This window comes from Hyla sarda, chromosome 10 (assembly GCF_029499605.1).
Source record: "Hyla sarda isolate aHylSar1 chromosome 10, aHylSar1.hap1, whole genome shotgun sequence".
NCBI lineage: Eukaryota > Metazoa > Chordata > Amphibia > Anura > Hylidae > Hyla > Hyla sarda.
The window spans coordinates 99098943-99115867 of record NC_079198.1 but is presented as its reverse complement, the minus strand read 5'-3'; the positions used below and the strand labels follow the sequence as shown (position 1 = coordinate 99115867).

Genomic DNA, 16925 nt, shown 5'->3' with positions numbered 1-16925 from the left:
CAATCCGAATGCACGAAAAAAAAATTGAATATTTCCGAAAAAGAACACGAATACGAATATACAGTTAACGACTGCATTCGTTAAATAACGCATAAAGAATAATGCATGTTAGCGAATAACGAATGCATTCGTTACCAGTAAACCGAATGTAAGGAATGAATTAGATTTTTTTCATTGGGTTTACCTGAGGAGAACTTGCCTTCCTACACAGAGAAAACTGCAAAAAAAGGTGAAAACAACAAGAATCCTAAGGTAACACCTGCTATTTATTACAAAAGAGGATCAGCAAGTGAAACTAATGTGCATTTCGTTTAGTAACGAATGCTAAATTTAATGAATTTTACAGATATAACGAAAGATCCGAATTAACGAATGCATCCGAAACCGAAAATAAAATTTCGCAGATGCATTAGAAAACTGAATATGACGAATGCACAGCATTCCGAATATTCACAGAACGAAAAAAAAAAAAAAAAAAAACGAAAACGAAAAATACTAAATTTTTGGTTCTGCACATGTCTAAAAGATTTTTTTTTCTAATTTCTTAAAGGGGTACTCCTTTGGATGTCTAATCGCGGGTGATCTCTCTGCAGCACCCCTGCCACACACGGCATTCCAAACAGGAACATGAATGGGGGGGGGCGTGATGTCATGTCTCCGACCGCCCAAACCCAGTGTTCTAAACATCCTGTTTAGAATGCCGGGTGTGGCAGGGGTGCTGCATGGAGATCACGGGGGGTCCCAGCAGCAGGACCCCCACGATCAGACATCTTATCTCCTATCTTTTGAGTACCCTTAATAACTCAGGAATGATCCATGTCAGAGCCACATATCAAAATTTGTTTTTAATGACCGTAACACTTTAAACATTCTTCTTCCAGTTTGTAATGCAACAAAATAGAGACAATCAACAGGAGTTACTCCTGTTGCTTTCCTCTTCTTTGAGACAAGCAACATGAGTAACGTAACATTCTTTACATTTCTAGGGGATATGGATTTAAGACTGTTCTGTACTATTTTAAGTTGTGCGGATGTAGCCAAAGGCTGTCCGGGCATGCTGGGAGTTATATTTTGCAACAGCTGGGGCCACCCTGCTTGGGAAACACTGGTCTATGTAGAGGACAGGAGCTTCTTCGGGGTCCTGTAAGTAAAAAAGTAATGGAGTCGCCCTCACCTGGTGTCCACAGGAGCAGCTAACCCTGGTACAGGTAAAGTGTACAGAACATGTAATACCTCCCTCTACTGTAGGGGGCGCTACCAGACACCAGTCAGTGCATACGCTTCAGTAATACAGGGGTTTTACCAGTGAATGCCCATTTTGATTGGTCGGTTCTTCCGGCCATTGACACGTTTCACAGATCTGGACTGTCCGTGCATTGTATGTTGAGTCTGGTTTCAACTTACGATAGTCCAGAAAAGACCATTGTATGTTGAAACTATTGTATGTTGAGGCCATTGTAAGTTGAGGGATCACTGTATCTTTCATTCATAAAAAATAAAAATAAATTCTACCCTGTGCTTGCTTCGGCAGCTTATATACTTAAACAAATTGGAAGGATACAGAGAAGATTAGCATAGCCCCTGCGCAAGGATGAAATGCTAATTTGTGAAGCCATGTTAAAAAAAAAAAATGAAAAATGAAAAAAAAATGAAAAATACTCTTCCCTCTTTTACTGTTTTTCTAGGAGGCAGACTTGGCAGTGGCTCCTTTGACCATTACTGCAATAAGAGAGGACACAATATCTTTCACCAAACCCTTTTTGCAGACCGGAATTGGCATACTTCTCAAGAAAGAGTCGTTTTCTGACGGGTCTTACTTTTTTGGCTTCCTAAATCCTTTCAGCAAAGAACTGTGGATAGGAATCATTATCTCTTATGTGATCACCAGCCTGTGCCTGTTCCTAGTAGGAAGGTGAGAATTACCTTATGTAATTGTTCTAGGGATTAAAGGAGTACTCCGGAATAGGAAAATTATCGTCCATACTGCCAGCAGTAAAAAAAAAAAAAAACATACCTTCCTTTGCTCCCCGGGGCCTCCGGTAACCCACTCTGGTCTCCACCGCGATCCTCTTCCTGGTAGCCGGTGGTCGGCGAGTCATACTGCACTCAGCCAATCACCGGCCGCAGCGAAGTCCCGACTCGGCCGGCGATAGGCTGAGCCACAGTGTGAGAACGCTTCAAGACACACAATTCTTCACTGCATCGGCACCCGCTGCTGGGGCCGAAAACATCACACTGCCGCTCAGCCTATTGCCGGCCGAGTCGGGACTTCGCTGCGGCCGGTGATTGGCTGAGTGCAGTATGACTCGCCGACCACCGGCAACCAGGAAGAGGATCGCGGCGGAGACCGGAGACGGTTACTGGAGGCTCCGGGGGAGCAAAGGAAGGTATGCACCTGTTTTGTTTTTGTTTTTTGCTCCCGGCAGCATGGACGATAATTTTTCTATTCCGGAGTTCTCCTTTAAAGGTGTTGAAAATGTCTAGAAATACAGCACCACATCTGTCCTCAGGTTGTAGTATTGTAGCTATGTACTTCATTGGCACTCAGCCGCAATTCCATTTCATAAAACTGAACTTAAAGGGGTACACCACAGCTCCAGCGTCCGGAACATTTTGTTCCAAACACTGGGTGCAGGCTGCGGGGATCATGATGTCACAGCCACGCCCCCTCAATGCAAGTCTATTGAAGGGAGCGTGGCAGCAGCCACGCCCCCCTTACATAGACTTGCATTGAGGGGGCGTGGCTGTGACATCACAACCCCCGCAGCCCGCACCCAACGTTCGGAACAAAATGTTCCGGACGCTGGAGCTGTGGTGTACCCCTTGAAAGGAAGACTTTGCAGAAAACTGATCTAACTATTTACGTTTTAGGGCTAGAGGCTCATAGATGTGAGATACAGATTTCTTCAAAAGGGTTTGATACCTTTTGGATGAATAGAAAGATCCACTGATGATAGGAAGATCACAGGTTGTCCCAGCACTGGAACCTCTAGAGATCAACTGTTACCTGTGATAGAACCTGGCGGCAAGAGTTCAATTTTCCTGCAGCGCCACCAAAGGGGAATTGTAGCATTACATGTGAAAATGATTTGTGTCATGAAACATATAAATGACTGTGACTTCATATTTTTTTAGGGTAAGTCCATGTGAATGGGCTGAACCATCGAATGAACAGAATCGGTACACTCTGCTGAACAGTCTTTGGTTTGGCATGGGAGCACTTACACTGCAAGGTAAGTCACGTCTTTCTGGAGGAACATCATGATCGAATTAATTACTCAGTAAAGATATAAGGATGTAAATAGTTGGGAATTTGGGAATGGACCAACCAGACTTAATGGGGTACTCCGGTGGAAAATGTTTTTTTTTTCTTTTCTTTTTTAAATCAACTGGTGCCAGAAAGTTAAACAGATTTGTAAATGACTTCGATTTAAAAATCTTAATCCTTCCAGCAGTACTTATCAGCTGCTGTATGCTCCAGAGGAAGATGTGTAGTTCTTTCAAGTCTGACCACAGTGCTCTCTGCTGACACCTCCGTTTATGTCAGGAACTGTCCAGAGAAGGAGCAAATGCCTATAGCAAATCTCTCCTGCTCCGGACAGTTCCTGACATGGACAGAGGTGTCAGCAGAGAAGAAATTCATAAAGAAAATAAATTCTTACGGAGCATACAGCAGCTTGATTATACTGGAAGGATTAAGATTTTTATATAGAAGTAATTTACAAAATCTGTTTAAAGGGGTACTACCGTGGAAAACTTTGTTGTTGTTTTTTTATCAACTGGTGCCAGAAAGTTAAACAGATTAGTAAATTACTTCTATTAAAAAATCTTAATCCTTCTAGTACTTTTTAGGGTCTGTATACTACAGAGGAAATGTTTATCTTTTTGCATTTCTCTTATGTCACGACCACAGTGCTCTCTGCTGACCTCTGCTGTTCACTTTTGGAACTGTCCAGAGCAGGAGAAAATCCCCATACCACACGTATGCTGCTCTGGACAGTTCCTAAAATAGACAGCAGAGGTCAGCAGAGAGCACTGTGGTCGTGACATAAGAGAAATCCACAAAGATAAACATTTCCTCTGTAGTATACAGCCCCTAAAAAGGGCTAGAAGGATTAAAGGAAATCTGTCATCAGCATCACCCGCACTAAGCCTGTTACACAGGCTTGTAGTGCGGGTGATGCTGATTAAAACGCTATGTACCTTATTAAAAAACCGAGCAGTGGATGTTTAGAAATCTTTATATTTACTTACCTGTCAATCACAGGCTTGGGGCTCAGTTACGTCAGCGGGACTCGGGACTCGGAAGCGAGACTTGGCCGGCCATTGATGTAAAGTTTCCTGTGATCTAAAGTTTTTACAAGTGCGCATGCGCGGGTTAACGCTAGCATAAATACGTAAGCGGGACTCGGCCGGCCATTGATGTAAAGTTTCCTGTGATCTAAAGTTTTTACAAGTGCGCGTGCGCGGGTTAACGCTAGCATAAATACGGAAGCGGGACTCGGCCAGCCATTGATGTAAAGTTTCCTGTGATCTAAAGTTTTTACAAGTGCGCATGCGCGGGTTACCGCTAGCGTAAACACGGAAGCGGGACTCGGCCGGCCATTGATGTAAAGTTTCCTGTGATCTAAAGTTTTTACAAGTGCGCATGCGCGGGTCAACGCTAGCATAAACATGGAAGCGGGACTCGGCCGGCCATTGATGTAAAGTTTCCTGTGATCTAAAGTTTTTACAAGTGCGCATGCGCGGGTTAACGCTAGCGTAAACACGGAAGCGGGACTCGGCCGGCCATTGATGTAAAGTTTCCTGTGATCTAAAGTTTTTACAAGTGCGCATGCGCGGGTTAACGCTAACGTAAATACGGAAGCGGGACTCGGCCGGCCATTGATGTAAAGTTTCCTGTGATCTAAAGTTTTTACAAGTGTGCATGCGCGGGTTAACGCTAGCGTAAACACGAAAGCGGGACTTGGCCGGCCATTGATGTAAAGTTTCCTGTGATCTAAAGTTTTTACAAGTGCGCATACGCGGGTTAACGCTAGCGTAAACACGAAAGCGGGACTCGGCCGGCCATTGATGTAAAGTTTCCTGTGATCTAAAGTTTTTACAAGTGCGCATGCATGGGTTAACGCTAGCGTAAACATGGAAACGGGACTCGGCCGGCCATTGATGTAAAGTTTCCTGTGATCTAAAGTTTTTACAAGTGCGCATGCGCGGGTTAACGCTAATGTAAATACGGAAGCGGGACTCGGCCGGCCATTGATGTAAAGTTTCCTGTGATCTAAAGTTTTTACAAGTGCGCATGCGCGGGTTAACGCTAGCGTAAATACGGAAGCGGGACTCGGCCGGCCATTGATGTAAAGTTTCCTGTGATCTAAAGTTTTTACAAGTGCGCATGCGCGAGTTAACGCTAGCGTAAACACGGAAGCGGGACTCGGCCGGCCATTGATGTAAAGATTCCTGTGATCTAAAGTTTTTACAAGTGCGCATGCGCGGGTTAACGCTAGCGTAAACACGGAAGCGGGACTCGGCCGGCCATTGATGTAAAGATTCCTGTGATCTAAAGTTTTTACAAGTGCGCATGCGCGGGTTAACGCTAGCGTAAACATGGAAACGGGACTCAGCCGGCCATTGATGTAAAGTTTCCTGTGATCTAAAGTTTTTACAAGTGCACATGCACGGGTTAACGCTAACGTAAATACGGAAGCGGGACTCGGCCGGCCATTGATGTAAAGTTTCCTGTGATCTAAAGTTTTTACAAGTGCGCATGCGCGGGTTAACGCTAGCGTAAACACGAAAGCGGGACTCGGCCGGCCATTGATGTAAAGTTTCCTGTGATCTAAAGTTTTTACAAGTGCGCATGCGCGGGTTAACGCTAGCATAAACACGGAAACGGGACTCGGCCGGCCATTGATGTAAAGTTTCCTGTGATCTAAAGTTTTTACAAGTGCGCATGCGCGGGTTAACGCTAGCGTAAACACGAAAGCGGGACTCGGCCGGCCATTGATGTAAAGTTTCCTGTGATCTAAAGTTTTTACAAGTGCGCATGCGCGGGTTAACGCTAGCATAAACACGGAAACGGGACTCGGCCGGCCATTGATGTAAAGTTTCCTGTGATCTAAAGTTTTTACAAGTGCGCATGCGCGGGTTAACGCTAGCGTAAACCCGCGCATGCGCACTTGTAAAAACTTTAGATCACAGGAAACTTAACATCAATTGCCGGCCGAGTTCCGCTTCCGAGTCCCGAGTCCCGCTGACGTAACTGAGCCCCAAGCCTGTGATTGACAGGTAAGTAAATTTAAAGATTTCTAAACATCCACTGCTCGGTTTTTAATAAGGTACATAGCGTTTTAATTAGCATCACCCGCACTACAAGCCTGTGTAACAGGCTTAGTGCGGGTGATGCTGATGACAGATTTCCTTTAAGATTTTTTTAATAGAAGTAATTTACAAATCTGTAATTTGATTTAAAAAAAAAAGTTTTCCACGTTAGTACCCCTTTAACATTCTGCCACCAGTTGATTTTTTTTTTTTTTTATTCCGCAGGAGTCCCCCTTTAAGCTGCTGCCTTACATACTAGCAAGCAGTTTGGTCTTGATTAACACTTTAGTGTACGCCTACTAAAGATGTCATGATGTAACTTTAGGAAAAGACATGTTCTCTTTTATATTTGTGTTCTATTCCATAGGTGTGGAGCCTCAGCCCAAGTCTGTGTCTGCCAGAATCATTGCCGTTATTTGGTGGCTCTTTTCCATTACCCTATTGGCTGCCTATATCGCCAGTTTTGCTTCATATGTAAACAACACCAAAGCGCAAACTCCAAACATTCAGACATTCGATGATTTGCTGAAGCAAAATAAAATTGAGTTTGGGACATTGGCCAACTCTTCCACCTTCAATTTCTTTAAGGTAACTAAGGCTTTTTAGGTATGACTCCTCTCAGTACCATAGCTGGGATAGGTTCTTCTTATAGAAAAGCACCATTGCTTTGAATGACTATTAACTCTTGAACACTACGATGTGTTTATTCTCTATATAGAATAGGTCTGAAATCATAATCTTTGTTAACAAATCTTACATATACAGTATTTAGAGATTCTTTTTTTTTTCTTGCTTTGTTACAAAGCTCTTAATCCCCTTCTTTACTTTATAATGCTAAATAATAAAAATCTGGCTGCCTTCAGCTACCACTAGGGGGAGCTCACTGCACGTTTTATTATTTTGTTTAAAAAAATAAGGAACTGTACACAACATTTGTGGTGTAATTGTGTTGGGAGTGATCTCAACATACATAAGCTGAATGTATCTATTACCTACAGAGCAGTACAGGGCTGTGGAGAGCTTTCTAATACAATAGGGAGGGGGCAAGGTTCACCAAAAGAATAAGCTCTTAGCATACATCAGGCTTATTATACAGTGTAATCCCTTTTTTGAAAAGACCAGCACCTTACACCAGTGTTTCCCAACCAGAGTGCCTCCAGCTGTTGTAAAACTACATCTCCCAGCATGCCCGGACAGCCTTCGGCTGTCCGGGCATGCTGGGAGATGTAGTTTTGCAACAGCTGGAGGCCCCCTATTTGGGAAACACTGCCTTACACAGACCAGTTTTTTTGTTACTGATTTTAAGTCCATCATATTTAATGTATCCGTGGTCACCTATGTGGGTGGTAATTTCAAAGCACTTGTAGATGGTCTTCTCATAGAGGTTTTAAAGGGGTACTCCGGCGCTTAGACATTTTTATCCCCTATCACGGGGTGACAGCTGTCACGCCCCCTCCCATAGGCTTGCATTGGGGGGCGGAGAGTGACATCACCCGGGGGGCGGAGCCGTGACGTCACAATGCCCCGTCCCCGTGATCGACAGTAATCAGACCCGGAGCGAACAAGTTCTGGGGACTGATTCCAACGGGGTGCGGCATGCAAGATCACGGGGGTCCCCAGCTGCGGGACCCCCGCGATCAGGCATCTTATTCCCTATCCTTTGGATAGGAGATAAGATGTCTAAGCGCCGGAGTACCCCTTTAATGTCGCCTTACCCATACCTATTGACCTACCACCTTACCTGGGATCTAAGGTGCCTATACACCATTGATTAAAGGAAATTTTAAACTAAATTGTAATTCATTGGGTGAAATTTAACAATAAATGATAGACTGTTGTCACCAGAAATGAAGTCATGTTGGAAATTTTCAGGCAATAGTTGAACAAAAGAAAATTTTTAGAAAGATAATTTCTTCCTTCTTCTGCTGTCATCGATCATTTGTGGCCAGATTGACAGCGATAAGTGTGCATATGGAGAGCTGTCATTAGCTGAGCAAGACCGCCCACTTGACTATTTAGCCCAGAACGAACAGAAATTTTCCTGAATAAATGACAATTTATCCTAAAGCTTTTCCCCCAAAATTATTGTTAAATATAATCGGATCGCTAAATTATAACCCGGTCTGATCATGGAGAGAGTGAGCTCTTTGTTTGTATAAAAAAAAAACATACCGTATTTTTCGCCGTATAAGACGCACTTTTTCTTCCCCAAAACTGGGGGGGAAAAGCCGGTGCGTCTTATACGGCGAATACACCCCTATGGCGGCGGTCCCTGCGGCCATCAACGGCCGGGACCCGCAGCTAATACAGGACATCACCGATCGCGGTGATGCCCTGTATTAACCCTTCAGACGCGGCGATCAAAGCTGATCGCGGCGGTGCCGAACAGCCCGACTGAATAGCCGGGTTAGTGCTTACAGGACACCGGGAGGGACCTTACCTGCCTCCTCGGTGTCTTCTCCGTTCAGGGATCCCCTGTATGGCCGGCGCTCTCCTTCCTCGTCATCAAGTCGTCGCATACGTGCGTCGGCGTGCGTAACGACGTGATGGCGGCGACGGAGAGCGAGGATACCCGTCCGGCAGCAGAGACAGCGATGGAGCGACATCCAGGGCAGCGGTGACGGGTCCGGAGCGGCGGGGACACGTGAGTATTACCTCCTCCTGCAGTGGTCTTCAATCTGCGGACCTCCAGATGTTGCAAAACTGCAACTCCCAGCATGCCCGGACAGCCAACGGCTGTCCGGGCATGCTGGGAGTTGTAGTTTTGCAACATCTGGAGGTCCGCAGGTTGAAGACCACTATTGGGTTCAAAATCTTTATTTTTTTTTATTTTGCCCCTATAGGACGAAAAATACGGTACATTTATTGTAATATTCTTGACATTATGGCAGACAGTACATAAAAAAAGAAATCTTCATGTAAAGCAGCATAAGTAAATAATGTAGGGGGGTTATGTAGGCATCTCCATAAATCTTGTCTCACCATCTGGGATTTCTCAGTACTTCATCCAGTGTGCTGGATCCATCTTGAAATGTCCTTTTAAGATGGCCGCCTCTGTTAGCTTCCTCTAGCTGTCATCCTCCTTGTGCTGGAGGGCTGTACAGGACGTCCTGTCCTTGGAGACCCTCGTCCGTTCCTGCATCCATTCGTGTCCTCCTTCAGGCTGTTTGGCCCCGCCTCTTTCCTTAGTTCTATCAGCTTTGAAGTCTTGAACTTATATACCAGTGGCTAATATCTGATTGGATGTTGAACACTTCCTTACAAGCTGAAGATTCAATTTAGGTTTGCTCATGTAAGCATATAGATATGGTATACAGTTAGGGTCATTAAAAACTTCTTAGCTTTAGCTATTTTAGCTATAGGATTCAGCTAGCTCAACTTGTATATATTTGAAGGGAACCAATCATCAGATTTTACCCTATATAACGCTTGGTAAAGCGTTATACAGGGTAAAATCTTTATTTTCACCATTCCCGGGGGATGCTGCTGCCCCCAGGGATGGTGAAGATATGAAGTTATAAAGTAGTCACCTGGGCGGGAGCTCTTCTCACCTACTCCCGTTCTTCGGCCGGCAGCGATGCTCCCTCCGCTTGATTGACGGGCCGCGTCATCACTCTGCTCCGTCTGTTCAGTGAGCGGAACAATGACGCGGCCCATCAATCAAGCGGAGGGGGGCGTCGCTGCCGGCCGAAGAACGGGAGTAGGTGAGAAGAGCTCCCCGCCCAGTTGACTACTTACGTGGGCGGCGGTGACTAGTTTATAACTTCATATCTTCACCATCCCTGGGGGCAGGAGCATCCCCCAGGAATGGCGAAAATAAAGATTTTACCCTATATAACGCTTTGCCAAGCGTTATATAGGGTAAAATCTGAAGATTGGTTTTCTTTAAAGGAGTACTCCAGCGCGCACTTTTTTCCTTTTATCCCGTCCGGGCTGCAAAATAAAAGAAAACACACTTTCTCTTACCTGCCAACGAGCCCCCGGAGCTCCGGTACATTCCGGTACAGGTGTTCGGTCCCCGGGCTGTATTCTTCTTACTTCCTGTTAGCCCAGCACGTCACACGGAGCTTCAGCCTATCACCAGCGGAGGCGGGACATTGCTGCGGCCAGTGATAGGCTGAAGCTCCGTGTGACGTGCCGGACTAACAGGAAGTAAGAAGAATACAGCCCGGGGACCGAACACCTGTACCGGAATGTACCGGAGCTCCGGGGGCTCGTTGGCAGGTAAGAGAAAGTGTATTTTCTTTTATTTTGCAGCCCGGACGGGATAAAAGGAAAAAAGTGCACACCGGAGTACTCCTTTAACTTGTTTCAAAAGGTCAGTTCAGCCATCTTGTATTTGAAACACTTGCTCAATTACCTTGATCCATGGATTATAATAGATAAAAAGAAGGGAACGCGGCCCTAGTGATGTACAGTTAGACAATATTATCAGAAAGAAGGTTGAATCTCACTCACCATATAGTGTTGTGCTAAGAGCACAACACCTCAAATCACATGTAGAGTGAGTCTTTTTGGTCCTGCAGCTTACAATCCTTCCGAACACTCCATGGAGTCGTCCGTGGTGACAGATGCAAGTAGATCAAAAAAAATGATTTTTTTCTGCAGCGCTGGACCAAATGGAATTAAGAGAGACCAAGCTCTTAAGAGTATTATCGGATAGCGTTTATTTGAAGCACATCTACGCGTTTCTGGACCAGAGTGGGCCCTTGTCCAGAGGAAGGGCCCATTCTGGGCCAGAAACGCGTAGATGTGCTTCAAATAAACGCTATCCAATAATACTCTTAAGAGCTTGGTCTCTCTTAATTCCGCTTGGTCCAGCGCTGCAGAAAAAAAATCTGTTTTTATCTACTTCCATGGATTATAATGACATTGTATATTTTACAACTATATTTTAATCGTCTCAGCTCCATCTGGTCTACAACATAATTCATTTTAGAATATAATATCAGGGAATTGTAATGTAGGCAATGCCTTCAAATCTTTAAACTTTTCTAAAGCATATCTCTGTAGGATTACAAGAAGATCTCACAGGACTACTCTTGTCTTCTATATACAGAATTCTAAAAACCCAACTTTGCGAATGATTTATGAGTATATGGATAAAAGAAAAGATCGAGTACTCGTGAAGACTTTTTCCGAAGGAGTCCAAAAAGTCAGAGAGTCAAACTACGCCTTCCTGGGAGAGTCCCTCAGCCAAGACTATGTTGCGGCCAAACACTGCGATCTTGTTCGTGCCCCGGAAATCATTGGAAGAAGAGGTTATGGTGTCGCTGCTGCACTAGGTATTCCAATGTCTGATTACTCATTTCTTTCATTTTGTTGTATGACAAAGATATTGGGGGAGATTTATCAAAACCTGTCCAGAGGAAAAGTTGCTGAGTTGCCCATAGCAACCAATCAGATCGCTGCTTTTATTTTTCAGAGGCCTTTTCAAAAAATGAAAGAAGCGATCTGATTGGTTGCTATGGGCAACTCAGCAACTTTTCCTCTGGACAGGTTTTGATAAATCTCCCCCAATATTCCTAAATAGCCTGTAAACATAGGATTACCAAGAATACTTCCTAGAGCTGCAGGCATTACGTCACATCACTGCTCCGCCAATCATTAGTCGTAGCAGTGTCCTGCCTCAGTCAGTGATTGGTGGAGCAGCGATGTAATGTCTGCACCTCCGGGAATACTGGATGCTACAGGGGAGGGGAGAGGTAAGTATAGGCGTTTTTATTTTATTATACAACCTTGGCAGATATCTTTCAAATAAAAACAAAATTAATAAATAAATAAATTGCTCAATGATCCGTTTAAACTTCAATTTATATAATGTCCTAAAAGATAGAGTGTTGGGATATGGTTGGAATTGTAGTATTGCAACAGCGAGAGAGCCAAATGTTGGGTAAGCACTGACCTAGAGCAATGTTTCCCAACCTGCAGCTTAAAAAGTACCTGTCGTGATCTTGTTAAATTGTATAATCCTCCCAGTTCACTGCCCCCATCATGATAAACCACCCCCTGCCTTTATTTTTATTATTTTTAGTTTTCTACCTTGATATTGCTCTTTATTTTCTGCTCAGTCTCAGTCAGATTCACAGACAGGGAAGAGGCGTTCCCCAGCAGGCGTGACATCATCTGAAGCCACACAGGGGAGAACTTCCTCCCTCACTCTGCTACACACAGTCCAGAGTGTGATGAACTATGATTGGCTAAGGCTGCACACATCCCCCTCAGCACTCTAGACTGCATTTCCTGATTTTGGACTTCAGCCAGGCCAGCGGAAGCCCAAAGTCTGTGCAAGAGATGGGAGGAAATGTGCTATGGACAAGTAGGGAGACACCTAGTGGCAGCTTTTTTAAAACACAAATAAAACATAATTTTTCAAAGCTTTATTTTTTTTAAACAAAGTGCATTAGTAAGATTTTTTATTTACTATAAGGAGTGCAATAGAAAAAAATAGTTTTCATGACAGTGCCCATTTAAGGATGTTGCCCCCAACTGTCACCTTCATGATGCTGGAAGCTAAAGTTCTACAACAGCTGGAGTAGCCACAGGTGGTACTGAATAAGGCATCTATGTTGACCATCTTTATGCTTGTAAAATGTTGCAGACTCGCCCATCATCAGGCCCCTGTCAATCGCAATTCTGGAACAATTTGAATCCGGTAATCTGGAGTATCTGCGGCAGAAGTGGTGGGAAAACACATGCACGTCTGCAGAAGTGCATGATGGCTGGGTGCCCGTGCAACCCCAAACCCTGGGGGGAATTTTCCTCATTCTGGGCATCGGTCTGGCCCTGGGACTGATCATCTCATTCATTGAGCTGGTGTGTAAATCGAAGTGCAAGGCGGTCCAACAGCAGGTAAAGATCCCCTATTCTGATGGCGCTACGTGGGAAAGGGCGGGCAGACAATCCTATCATGTCATAGACCTGTCAGTCTTCATGCTGCAGTCTCCTCTATACTCCCACACTGTGTCCAGCAGGGTTTCCCATGCTCTAACTCTGTGGGAGCGGCCGACCATTCTCTCATGGCTCCGAATTGTCGCATTCCATTCGCTATGAATCTCCATCCAGGAGAATCCATTTGTTGCCACTGAGTCATGTTACAAAATAATTCTTTAATATATTTGAATATATATTTACTGACTGTGAAATATCACACTCTGTCATTTCAGAATAAACTTTTAAAGGGGTACTCCAGTGGAAAACATTTTTTTTAAATCAACTGGTGCCAGAAAGTTAAACAGATTTGTAAATGACTTCTAATTAAAAAACTTAAAGGAGTATTCCAGGCAAAAACTTTTTTTTATATATATATCAACTGGCTCCGGAAAGTTAAACAGATTTGTAAATGACTTCTATTAAAAAAATCTTAATCCTTCCAATAGTTATTAGCTTCTGAAGTTTTCTGTCTAACTGCTCAATGATGATGTCACGTCCCAGGAGCTGTGCGTGATGGGAAAATATCCCCATAGGAGCTGCACAGCTCCCGGGACGTGAGTCATCAGAAAGCAGTTAGGCAGAAAACAGCAACTCAACTTCAGAAGCTAATAACTATTGGAAGGATTAAGATTTTTTAATAGAAGTAATTTACAAATCTGTTTAACTTTCCAGAGCCAGTTGATATATAAAAAAAAGTTTTTGCCTGGAATACCCCTTTAATCCTTTTAGTACTTCAGCTGCTGTATGCTCCACAGGAAGTTTTTTTCTTTTTGAATTTATTTTTTGTCTAACCACAGTGCTCTCTGCTGACACCTCTGTCCATGTCAGGAACTGTTCAGAGTAGGAGCAAATCCCCATAGCAAACCTATCTGCTCTGGACAGTTCCTGACATGGACAGAGCTGTCAGCAGAGAGCACTGTGGTCAGACAGAAAAGAACAATTCAACTTCCTGTGAAGTATACAGCAGCTCATAAGTACTGTAAGGATTAAGCTTTTTTTTAATAGAAGTAATTTACAAATCTGTTTAACCTTTTGGCACCAGTTAATTAAAAAAAAAAAAATAGCTTTCCACTGGAGTACCCCTTTAAGTCTATGGTGTTTTTTTTTTATTTTTTTTTTAGATGGGCCTCTAGATAATAACATGCTTTATTTAGCATTAGAACAGTGTTTCCCAACCAGGGTGTCTCCAGCTGTTGCAAAACTACAACTCCCTGCATGCCCGGACAGCCAAAGGCTGTCCGGGCATGCTGGGAGTTGTAGTTTTTGCAACAGCTGGAAGCACCCTGGTTGGGAAATGCTTAATTAGCATATCTCGCACTATTCTGCATTTATCAAAGCACTAATACTGCCTCATATAGCAAATTGTATGTATATACAGGTTTTACATCAAATATTATAGTCCAATGTATTTCGTTTTATATATCCAAAAAGTAAAAAAAAAAAAAAAACACTGAAATATTTTATTCTACATCCAGAAAGATAAGAAAACTCCCTCCTGTCTATGGCCGTGTTCATATATAGTATTTTGTTTAGTATTTTTAGGCTCTTTTCACACTATGAAATAGTTCCGTTTAGGAACTTCCGTCAGAAGTTCCGTCACTATATCGGGGAAAACCGGCCGTTACAAAACCCCTGACGGCCGTGACTAAATCGCATTGCAGCCTATGGGGTTTTGTAACTGCCCGTTTGCACCCGTATATGCCCGTAATTCAATACAGACGTGATACAGTGATGCCACATCGTGGCGGGAAAATTACTGCATGCAGTAATTTTTCCGCCACGATGTCCCGTCACTGTATCACGTGTGTGTGGTCACGCCACGCCCCCTCCATTCATGTCTATGGGAGGGGGCGTGTTACAAAATAGGCCATAGGCTGCAATGCGATTTAGTCACGGCCGTCAGGGGTTTTGTAACGGCCGGTTTTCCCCAATATAGTGACGGAACTTCTGACGGAAGTTCCTAAACGGAACTATTTCATAGTGTGAAAGGAGCCTTACACAGCAGAATTTCCATGTGGAATTCTGCCGGGAATTCTGGGGTGATTTTCTGCCTACTGATTTCAATAGGATTCTGCTGTCCCATTCAGACAGCAGAATTTCTGCAAATATGTAATACCAGTCTTCTATTTCGCAGAATTCTGCCCCCGGAATCCCATTCAAGTCAATAGGGTTTGCATTTCGGAGGAATTCTGTGTCCTGAGAACACAGAAATTCCGACAGAATTCCGTATTTACTTCAACAAGCTTTGCTGAATGGCATTTCTGTGGAATTGCGGAAATTCAGCCGTTTAAACATATCCTTAGTTAGAAGAGGAACAAACACAGAGAAAAATGTATCATGGAAAGATTTGCACTCATTCTTGGGGCCTAATGCTGTTTCACACAGGCTAAAAATACACTTGTTTTATTTATGTATTCTTCATGCAGCCTTTTTTTGCTTGCTTTTTGTTATACAAAGTATTTGGTGCTTTTTTTTTTTTTTTGTGGTGTTTTATGCAGTTTTTGTGGTGTTTTTGCTTACGATTTTCATGAGTTTTGAAATGTTTACACACAAATAAATAAATAAATAACTTTATTTTATTTAATTTGTCTTTGCAGAAGTCCTGCTGTTCTGCCTTCTCAGAAGAAATAGGCGAGCGCTTTGGAAAAAGTGAAAATCAGGAGAGTCTGGAAAAGGTGCAACCATGAGATTACAGCAAGTTGGGATATGAAAAAAAAATAATAATAATCTTTTGTGAATTTGCAGTTAAATAACCTACTTTCTGTAGTGGTGCCTTTCTGTACTAGTGTATTTGACCAGTCATGAATATGGTGCTCAGAAGTCTTTTTATTTTTTACTATTTTAAAGTTACTTGTCCTACAGAAATAACTATAGTAACACAACAAGCTTTAAGACTCACACGTGTACGTAACATGGATCTAACTAATTCAATTGTGGTCAGTTCTGTACAAAGACCTCTGAGTTATATTCAAGATAATGGTTTGGGTAACTACTGCTATTTGGCTAACTTGCCATTAAACAGGTACTTCAGAGGGGGGAAAAAAATCAAATAAACTGTGGCAGAAAGTTATACAAATTAGTAAATTACTTCTATTTAGAAATCTTAAGCCTTCCAGTACTTATCAGCGGCTGTATGCTCCAGAGGAAGTTGTGTAGTTCTCTCCAGGCTGACCACAGTGCTCTCTGCTGCCAACAGGAGCAAATGCGAACCTCTTCTGCTCCAAAGGTGGCAGCAGAGAGCACTGTGGTCAGACTGGAAAGAACTACACAACTTTCTCTGAAGAAAACAGCAACTGATAAGTACTGGAATGTTTAGAAGTAATTTAAAAATAATGTTTAACTTTCTGGCATCAATTGATTTGAAAACATCCCCCCCTCCCGGAGTACCCCTTTAAGGCTAGGGCCAACTTTGGTGAAGGTCACAAAGTTGCATTGCAAATTCCCATTTACAGAGTGTGACTGTGACGTGACAGTTTCTCAAAATCAGACTTTTGGTTGTAAGACCCATGCGACTTAGCTGTTACTGACCTCAATGTGAATATTATGTGACCACAATCTGCTTGCAACCTGTCTGCAATTTGGCTATTTTTGTTATAGCCAAATCTGAATTGTAAGAAAGTTGCTCAAGCTAGATGTGACTTGCTGTCGCACGACACATGCCATCATGTAGCCCT

At 43.4% G+C, this 16925-nt stretch overlaps 1 protein-coding gene and 1 non-coding gene across 2 annotated transcripts in view; both read left to right on the top strand.

The window, feature by feature from the left end:
* LOC130294422 (probable glutamate receptor) overlaps nucleotides 1-16286 on the top strand; it is a 40463-nt gene extending 24177 nt beyond the window's left edge. The window contains exons 6-11 of the mRNA XM_056544178.1: nucleotides 1686-1912; nucleotides 3136-3233; nucleotides 6686-6906; nucleotides 11378-11603; nucleotides 12920-13170; nucleotides 15849-16286. Coding sequence (XP_056400153.1) covers nucleotides 1686-1912; nucleotides 3136-3233; nucleotides 6686-6906; nucleotides 11378-11603; nucleotides 12920-13170; nucleotides 15849-15938 — 1113 coding nt within the window. The 3' untranslated portion in view covers nucleotides 15939-16286. The remainder of the gene's footprint in view (nucleotides 1-1685; nucleotides 1913-3135; nucleotides 3234-6685; nucleotides 6907-11377; nucleotides 11604-12919; nucleotides 13171-15848) is intronic.
* LOC130294717 (U6 spliceosomal RNA) lies at nucleotides 1518-1626 on the top strand. Its single transcript, XR_008848592.1, has one exon. It is a non-coding gene; the product is annotated as a U6 spliceosomal RNA (small nuclear RNA).
* Nucleotides 16287-16925: the final 639 nt, after the last annotated feature.